General features: G+C 37.1%; 1 protein-coding gene across 1 annotated transcript; it reads left to right on the forward strand.

Moving 5' to 3' along the window:
- The first annotated feature begins 1,432 nt into the window (after positions 1–1,432).
- Positions 1,433–8,996, forward strand: LOC108233596 (corticotropin-releasing factor-binding protein-like). The gene is made up of 7 exons (XM_017412158.3): positions 1,433–1,563; positions 1,648–1,735; positions 2,519–2,676; positions 3,569–3,779; positions 4,772–4,926; positions 7,239–7,359; positions 8,423–8,996. Exons 1-7 carry the CDS (start codon positions 1,483–1,485, stop codon positions 8,575–8,577), a joined length of 969 nt encoding a protein of 322 aa, XP_017267647.1. The 5' UTR covers positions 1,433–1,482; the 3' UTR covers positions 8,578–8,996.
- The last annotated feature ends 342 nt before the right edge of the window (positions 8,997–9,338 follow it).

A 9,338-nucleotide genomic window follows, 5' to 3' on the forward strand; every position in this document is an offset into this window, starting at 1 on the left:
TTTGATTACTGGTCAGTTGGTTTTCACACGGGTGGAATAGCGGTGTAGTGGTTAGAGCTGTTGCCTCCCAGGAAGAAGGTTGCAGGGCCGTACCCTGGCCTGGGGCTTTTCTAGGTAGAGTTTGCATGTTCTCCTTGTGCATACATGGGTTTTCTCCCTCAGACCAAAAACATGCATGTTAGGTTAATTGGTAATTCTTAAACTGTCCCTAGGTGTGAGCAAGAGCATGAATGGTTGGTTGTCTCATTTGTCTCTATGTGGACTTGCAACCTATCCAGGATGTCCCCCACCTCTTGCACAGTGACTACTGGAAATAGGCACCAGCTCCTCACAACCTAGAATGGATGATGTCAGTACATCATGCAACCTAAATCTTTTTTATTAAATTTTTTCTCTCATCATCATCAGGGAGGTTGAGCAGGTTTGAAAACAAAAAATCACATTTGTAATAAATGCCCCATCTCTCTTGCTCGGGCAGTAACTTTAATCTTTTAATAGCTTTTAATCAGATTTGACCTTATCTCATCACTTTGGCAAAATAAAAAATAAAAAACAAACAAACAATGCATTAATGATAAAAAGAAGCAACTCTGTGCAGTAAAGACAAATGATACCAAGCAGTGTTTTGTTTAACACAAAAGTAGTTGTAGGAGTTCATAATAAATGCATTTTAGCTGAGAGCCAAAGCTAACAGAGATCATCTTTCCTGTATTTTCTCTGTGGATTTCACACATTAAACCTCACAAATAAGTTGCAGACAAAGGCTCCTATAGTCCCACATTTTTCACAGCACCACACTGGCTTCCCACTTAAACACCCTGCCTGTTGACGTATTTACACGCTTGGTAAAGCCTGTAAGGCTTCAGCTTATCATGGATCACCCATGATATCACTCCTCCCTGCGTATATCTGCTCCTTGTGTTTGCTCATTGACATGTCGTTCAGTCTTCCTGCTTACGTTGTTGTTATTCAAGCCTGAGTTCCTAAAAGTGCCTCTTTTATGTCTTCTTTCGGGTCCTTTCAACGACACGCCAAATGTGACGCTGCTGTGATAACTGGACTCAGGGGCTTTATTTAGGCGTTTCATCACTTATGATGTAAAATTAATTTCTTAACTCTTTGGAGTAGCTTACATTTTAAATAAAAACGTCTAAAACATGAGCATTTGTTGTGCGCTATTATAATAATCAAATCCTGGCCTAAATAAATGATGTAATGTTGTGCAGCAGTTCTAATGAGCCTACTTTTAACAAAATCATACGCCCTTATTTGTTTCCACGCCACTAAGCATGTTTAAATGCCTTAATATGGATTTAAATATCAGCTTTTACTCATGGATCATTAAAAATAACTCTGCTCAGCTCTGAGTTTTCAGCGGCTCTGCTGTTGGCCTGCCTGTGTGTTTGTGCTGCTATAAAAGCTGCCAGCTCTCAGTGAGAGCTGTTATTTTCCTCGCTGCTCTGTGGAGAGACGCACCTCAGCATGTCTGTGGCTCTGCGCGCCCAGCTCCTTCTCTGTCTCATCTCTCTGTCAACAAGAACCGGGTTCACCCGATACATCGAGGTAAGTTTTTATTGTTGAACATAATAAAAACATTGAAGTGCTAATGAAGCCATGCAGGTAAAGTCTTGTATCTGATTTGTTCAGGAAAACGATGCTGCAGATGGATTATATTCTCTGCTCACTTTGGCCCAGAAAAGAGAATCAGAGGGTTTCATTTTCCGTCGACCTCTCAGTAAGACTTTTTTTTACAACAGAGTTGTTATTCTGTAGCTGATTGTGTGTCACTCTGTGCCTCCTTGGAAAGCAACAAACCCTCACATAACAGATCATCCTGATATAAAACTGGACATTCAGTTTTGAGAGATGTTAATTGTTGCATTTTCTCACATTGCTTCTTAGAAAGAACATAGTAAACTAATTCCTTATACACTGTCCTGACTGGAGCTTTCATTACACATGATCAGTTTTAAAGTTTAGGTTGAATTGCATGCTTTATTTTGATTTTATTGTTTTGTAATAAAGAGTCACTATTGCAAGTGGGCATATTTATGCTTGCATATGTTTTTGAGTCATGTTTTAGTCACATTGCCAGGTTCTAGTGACTCCTTTATCCTTGAGAAAAAAATGACAGAACATTTACATATAATTTCCAGGAAATAGTAGTCTTGATGATTGGTTCCTAAAGTTGGGGCCTGGACCCCACTTTGGGTCATGAAACACCAAAGGTCTTGAGATGATATATTGAGATCAAATTTAAAACTTTAAAAAATATTTTTGTCATTAATATTACAATAGATAACAAATGCTAGTCATAAATAAATAAAATTGCATTACTGCTGTTTTTGTTGTCATTTTGGTCCTATTTAATAACTCATTAGCAACATTTATACTCTTCAGTTGGTAATAAATGGGGTCACAGGTGGGTCAGAAGCTGAAAAATTTAGGGATCACTGATCTAGATCAATGTAATACTTTGTGAAGTGTTTCTTAACACATCTGTATGTGATGTCTGTAGGATGCTTGGACATGCTGGCCACTGAAGGTTACTTCACTTTCGTGGCGTCCCGGCCACAGCTGGCCTGTGCTGCGTTCATCATCGCAGAGCCCAGTGAAGTCATCAGTTTGGAGCTGTCTGACGTCAGCATCGACTGCAGCGCTGGAGACTTCATAAAGGTTGTCCCAGTCAACAAAAAAATCACTCGAACACACTCCAACTCCACTGCAAGCAAAGGCAGATTTAAGACCTGAACTCTGTTTTATCTTGTTTGATTTGATTAAACTGATGCCAGGCAGGGCTGAGGCAAAGTTTGGGGGTAAATCCTCCCACCAAATTATCGTTGCTTTGGTCTCTTTGCTCAGAGCAAATGTAGGAGGAAAAAACTTTAGTTCTGAAGCCAAGCCTGCCAGTTACACCGCAGATTTTGTTTGAGTGAGACAAACTCAGAAAAGGCTTGGCAGAGAAAAAGAAGGGAAATTTAAATCGTTGTGGGTTTGGAGGCTTGGTTGAGCAATGATGTGATATCAAAAATGCGTAACTTGTACAAATCAATTTTTTAACACAAGAGCACTGAACCTTTCCAAACCTTCAAATGAGAGTTACAATTTATTTGACAGAAATTCATGTTGTATTTTGCTTGTAAATGAAATATAATTCACTACAGAGATGGTTATGCAAGCTGTACTAAAATATAAAATGAGGCAATGTCACATTTTCTTAATTTTATCAGAACTTTTCAAAGATAGGTTTTGATATGCTGAGTAATTTAACAATTTTCAGGCACTTTAGTCAATGTTCTAAGTGTTTTATTATGTCACTTTGTGTCATCAATCAAATATTTAGGAAATGTTCTTGTCCTGATTTTTTTATGCAAACATCTAACCTTTATTTTCAACAACTGCTTCAATATAAATGCCTAAAATTCATTTATATTTGTCTTTTGTTTCAAATTTAAATTGATAAAATGATGGAAATTTTCTATTTTTAACCTTTTTTTCTAACATTCTGTGTTGGAAAACCAGCCTTATATCATCCAGACTTACTTCATATCGCATGTTGCTCCTTAAGATTTTTGACGGCTGGGTTCTGAAGGGAGAGAAGTTCCCCAGCAGCTATGATCACCCTCTTCTTCCACACGAGCGCTACACAGACTACTGCTCCTCCACAGCGCCGACGGTTGCCTCTCGATCCTCCCAGAATGTTGCCATGATCTTCTTTCGCATCCACAGCCCTGACAGTGGTTTCAGCCTCACTGTCAAAAAACTGCACAACCCTCTGCGTGAGTCCTGAAACACGTCTGTGGTTTTATTTTTCCACTGCAAAAGTCAAAAATCTTCATAAACCTTGAAAGAAGGTGCTAATTCTAAGTTTAAAAAGTAGCAGGACCCAAAACCTTGTGTCTAATTGTCGTGTGTTTTAAAGAAAATGGGTAGAATAGTGTTTCTTGTTAGTGTGCATGCGTGTGTGTGTTCTCCCTGGATATTTGTGCTCGGTCGAGCATTAATCAAGTCTGAGAGCGACGTGAAGAGATTGAATGAGAAGGCTGCACCTGTTTTCCAGCTGCTTGACAAACACCATGTTAACACTGTGCCAAGCAACATCACAGTCACTGAGACGAAAACACACCAAGACAAAACACTTTCAGACCAAAAAAAAAACTTAAAAAGGATTTTAAAAGATTATTTTTAGATAAACCACTTAAATTCTCAGGTCAATGTGGGAGCTTTTGTTCCCATACAGACCATCAGCTGTAACTTTTTGTCTTTTTGAGCAAAATATCCTGTTTCTTTTGCATAAAAGTTAAAAAGATCAAACACTGATGCATTCAGTCAACAATTTAAAGTACCACAATTCTGTAATGAGGGTCAATGTTTTGTGAAAGATAGGAACTGATGCCCACAGTAATTTTTTGTGAAAGGGACTTTTTTCTACCATAAATAATAATAAATCTTCCTTTTTATAAAAAACATGTACATCAAACAAGTTTCCCAAAAGGATCAAATATTCTGACTCGTGTTTGTGGCCACGCAAGGTGCTGCGCTGTGTCATTAGTCTTGGACTTGAATGTCCACACTCAGTCCTAATTATGTCTCTTCATCCTTGACTATGTCCAATTTATCCAGCATGAGTTTCCGAGGTGATGTAGAACTGGTTGAAATTTGAAACCTCTCCTCCTGTGTGTGTGTGTGTGTGTGTGTGTGTGTGTGTGTGTGTGTGTGTGTGTGTGTGTGTGTGTGTGTGTGTGTGTGTGTGTGTGTATGTGTGAAAAAGCCTGTAACATCATGTCTCAGAGTCCAGAGGGCAGCTTCACCATGGTGATCCCACATCAGCGCAGGAACTGCAGCTTCTCTATCATCTACCCGGTGGAGATCCGACTGACGGATCTGAGCTTAGGAGAGGCCAAAAGCAATGAGATCCACCCACTGGTGAGGCACACAGATGGACAAAAAAGGCTTTTTTTCTGTCATTTAAACATTTATACAAGAACTAATTAATAATTAATTTACAAGTTGTTTTTTTTTCAGTTTGCTTCAATTTCAGCATTTAGTTGAGTAAAAGCAAATCCTATGGAGCAACACTGAACTCTACATAAAGCGATAGAACAGAATATTTCAGCTGCTGAACAGAAAATCTTGAAAAAGGTCTCTGAGCCAGGAAATGCTACTATTACTTTATTTATAAAGCACTTTAATAAAACCACAGCTGCAACAAAGTGTTTTATATATGATTAAAGAACAAATAGACAAAAACAAGGATGAAATATTTTACCTGATCAGAGTTTAATGATTGGTTTGTGTGCTCCTGTGAACTCCCCCAGTGGCAGTAGGAGGTACTGCACGTCTCAGTTCTCATGAGAAGAAAAGAGGCAACAGATTGCTGAATTAAACTATTTACAGCTTGGGATCAATGTAAATGAATTGACTGTAACATTCAAATTATGTTTAATCAATGCAATTCTACCACATTGTGTCAACTATTTAATTTAAGTCTACTCTCCACTTTATTTATCTGCAGTATCATAAGAAGGTTAGGATAGGCCTGCTTTGACTGTGCCTCTTATTGTGAGTGTTAGTGTCAGTAAATGTCTTTTCTGTATCACCGCGGGATGGTGAAAAATGTAATTTCGATTCCTTTGCATGTTTGCACACGTAAAGAAATTGACAAATAAAGCTGACTTGACTTGACTTGACTATTTTATGACTTTCAAATTAAGCTTCGGTAATGACTCTACTATTGCTGGGCTTCAGATGACGTAGCACCGACGTCACCCAATGCAGATTGAGGGCCAGAAGTAAATTCAGCCCGTTTCATATTTAGGGCTACAAAGCATTTTTACATTTTTGGGACATCATGAGTTTTGTCAGTGGTGCCAAAACAACAGACCACAATTCCAAAAACATTTATTATTTGCTGGGTAATTCAGTTCATAAAACCACAATTTTAAGATCATAAACCATAATTATTTGGTCAGGATTAGAAAGAAAATAAAGTTATTTAGCCCTCTGAAGTAATCCTGAACATTAAATCAATCAGATGACTGTTTTTTTCTGAAAATATTGTGACTGAACAGACTCCGGTGTGTCAGAAGGTTTAAAATGTCAAACTTTGAATAATTCATTTGCACTTTGACTGCTGTCCTACACTGCTGTTTTGACTGATGCAGATAAAAATGGGACTTTGTGTAAAAGGATTATTTGAGCTCGTAACTTTGCAGTTTTAGTTCACTCTCACTTGCCTTCATTTGTAGCTAAAGCTGTTTACTTCAAAAAAGGATAAAACCTGTTTTTCAAATTTGCATAGCTTCTCAAATAGTAAACAAGATTCTACAACAAAAAAAAGAAAAATAAGTTTAATCTTGATAACTTTAACTCCTACAACTTACACCATTATCTAAAACCTATCAACCTATAAAGTTTTAAAGATGTTTCAAAACTTTGTAATCATGTTTGTTCAGCTGCTCTACAAAGATTCACAGCTGAAATATTTCAGGTATAGCTACTAAATGAATCTAAATCTCTCTGAGCGACAGAAAGAGCGAAGAGATGTAAATCATTTTTATAAGACTGAACCAAACAAGATGCTTGATGAGGATTTTGGCAGCTTGTCTGACACTAGCTGGCAGACTGATGACACGATGATTAACTGAACAGAGTCGGTTTGCCAAATTTATGCCGAGTAATTTCTGCTTAAATTTTGAGGAAAACTGTACCTGATCCAAAGTCTAACAGTTCACTTTCATGGAAAATAAACAGCCTGACGCTATTTTACATGCAGGCCAAGGTAAATCAGGAACTAGAAGATAGTGTTACTTTTCAAGTATGCTTATTGTCTTAGCTTTTATAATAAACATTTGATTTTCAAATGTTTAATACATGTTATGTTTGGCAAGCAGTTTTTTTTTGGCAAGTAACTTTAGCCTCTCTGACATTCTTTGCAGTGTTGTTTTTTGTGGAACCACAGCTTTTAGATCAGTGAAATGGCAAAAATCCAGACCTTCAACAAGGCCTCCAGCAGATTATCTTCCCTCTTGTGTTTGATGGTTTATATTCAGCTTTCTTACCCACTCCTGGAGCAGAAACGTAGTTCGGAGAACTCATGAATGTTGGATAAATATTTCACCAACAACCTCCACACTGAGCACCGGACATGACGAGTTTTCATGCAAACCGTTTAAAATGTAAAACTTTATCTGCATTTCAGAATCAAAATGTTTTGCTCCTGCTGATGTTTTTCACAGAAACAGATGTGGTCCGGCTGTTCAGGATCTGGTGACTTCGTGGAGCTGCTGGGAGGGAACGGGGTGGACACCTCGAAGATGTTTCCTGTAGCTGACCTCTGTTTTTCCTCCAGTGGTCTCGGTGAGTCTTCACTGACTCTTTACTGTACGTTGTGGTATAATATTCTGGGCTCTGTCTCGCTGTTTTCAGTTTGTACTGATGAATTGATAAACAGGATGACTGCATTTGAACTTCCTGTGTTATCACTCATTGAAACACTGTTCAGTTGTGGGTCTATAAATGCTCAGCAGAGTCCTGGCTAAGCAGGATATAAGTTTAAATACAAACACACACCATAAAGAACAAGCTGTATATACTGTTAAACTGTATGTATGATTAAGTAATTATAAATATGCTCACAAACATAACTCCGAGCACAAAAAAATGTAAATGAAAACAAAGAATGAGTGTAGCTGTTGAAAATTTTCTATTTTTTAAGAAAAACATAAATAAAATAACAGTTAAAATAATGGAAGGCTACAAATCTGAATCTGATTGTAGTGATCACACAAAATTGAAGAATTTTTACTTTCAAAATGGAAGATAAAATGAGGCGTCTGTCTGTCTTCAACCAATCAGACGAACCGAGCAGAACCATTCAGAACTGCTAAACAAGAACACTGCTGTTTATTTTTGTCAGGCATAAAAAGGTATAACAATAGGATTAGGTTACAAATGCATGGATCGGAACTTTGCAAAAATGTTAATGATTTATGATTGTGGTCGAAAAGATTTTACAAGAATCAAATTGCATTGAAATGTTGTGATATTAGGAAAATAATTCAGTTATTGCTCTTGGGTATTTTTAGACGAATCTGAAAAGATGATAAAAAATAAAAAAACAGACCAAGGTCACTCTTATTCAGGACAGCTGTTTCAAAAAATTTCTGGATATGTATTTTTAACCTTGTATTTTATTTGTTTCCCACAGTCTTCTTCAAAGTTAGAGCATACTGCATTTGCCTAAATTTGGAATATATTTAGATATACTTTCACTGATTTACTAGATCTGAATAAATCTGCATTCATACGCCACAACGATACCAAACAATCATGCTTCAAATTGAGCTAAATTCAGAACAAAGTGAAGTGTTTCAGAGTAAATGATTTGTTTCTGTGTTTGTTTTTCTTCGTGGCTCTTCAGCCCAGATGAAAATTGGATGTGACAACTCGGTGGTGAGGCTGGTGTCCAGTGGGAACTACATTAATCGTGTTACCTTCCAGTACCGACTACTGGATCAAAATGAGCTTCCCAAAACCCGAGAAAACAGTCTGGATAACTTCTGTACTGTGGAGTGAAACACACACACACACACACACACACACCATCAGACACACACTCCTGAGCCTTCACAGAGACAGTCTCACGATCATCTTTCTCTCTGTAAAAAGAAAAGTTTACCAAACACATACCTTTTAAATAGTAAGTAGCTTGCATTGTATTTTTAAAATACTTTAATTAGTGATGTAATTATCTTAACTTTGATAATACCATATTTATTTAGTGATGTTTTATTTATCTTAAAATTTCTGAGTGATGCTGAATTTGATTGTTTCAGTCATTTTACAAGAAATTTCACAACATGTTTATGAGTTGGAGAATTTGTTTTTGTTCATTTTAATTTACTTTCTGTTGCCTTTTACTCACCTGTCACCTCTTCTGTTCATGTAGTAGCTCGGCAGTTTGAAAATAAATATGACTTGCATGATAAAGCACACTTCTATTGTCCTGCTTTTGTGAGTCCTTTTGATTTTAGAAGTTTTATATAATACCTGTAAATTTTAGTGACAGCTCTAACAAATTAATAAATCAGTTGATGTTAAAAAGGAAATCTTCAGTGCTAAAACCCTAAACGATTCATTTTATTACAGTTTTTCTTAGCAAACCTTTTCTCTCCCGGTGTTGTTCAGGGCGGCTGGTAGAGGAAGGAACATTTTCAAACCTGAAGTCTGATTTTAAAGCTACGATGGTAACTCCTCTTTGGTTCAGCCTTCTGTTCCATAAATTACCATATTCCCAGATATCAATGTCTTCCCTTTATCAATTTTGAAGACTAACT

Source organism: Kryptolebias marmoratus, linkage group LG1, assembly GCF_001649575.2.
Source record: "Kryptolebias marmoratus isolate JLee-2015 linkage group LG1, ASM164957v2, whole genome shotgun sequence".
NCBI lineage: Eukaryota > Metazoa > Chordata > Actinopteri > Cyprinodontiformes > Rivulidae > Kryptolebias > Kryptolebias marmoratus.

Coding starts and splice junctions, on each gene's coding strand:
- LOC108233596 (XM_017412158.3), top strand. CDS start 1,483: ATGTCTGTGGCTCTGCGCGCCCAGCTCCTTCTCTGTCTCATCTCTCTG. Junction 2,677..3,568: donor GCGCTGGAGACTTCATAAAG/GTTGTCCCAGTC, acceptor TTGCTCCTTAAG/ATTTTTGACGGCTGGGTTCT. Junction 4,927..7,238: donor GCAATGAGATCCACCCACTG/GTGAGGCACACA, acceptor TGTTTTTCACAG/AAACAGATGTGGTCCGGCTG.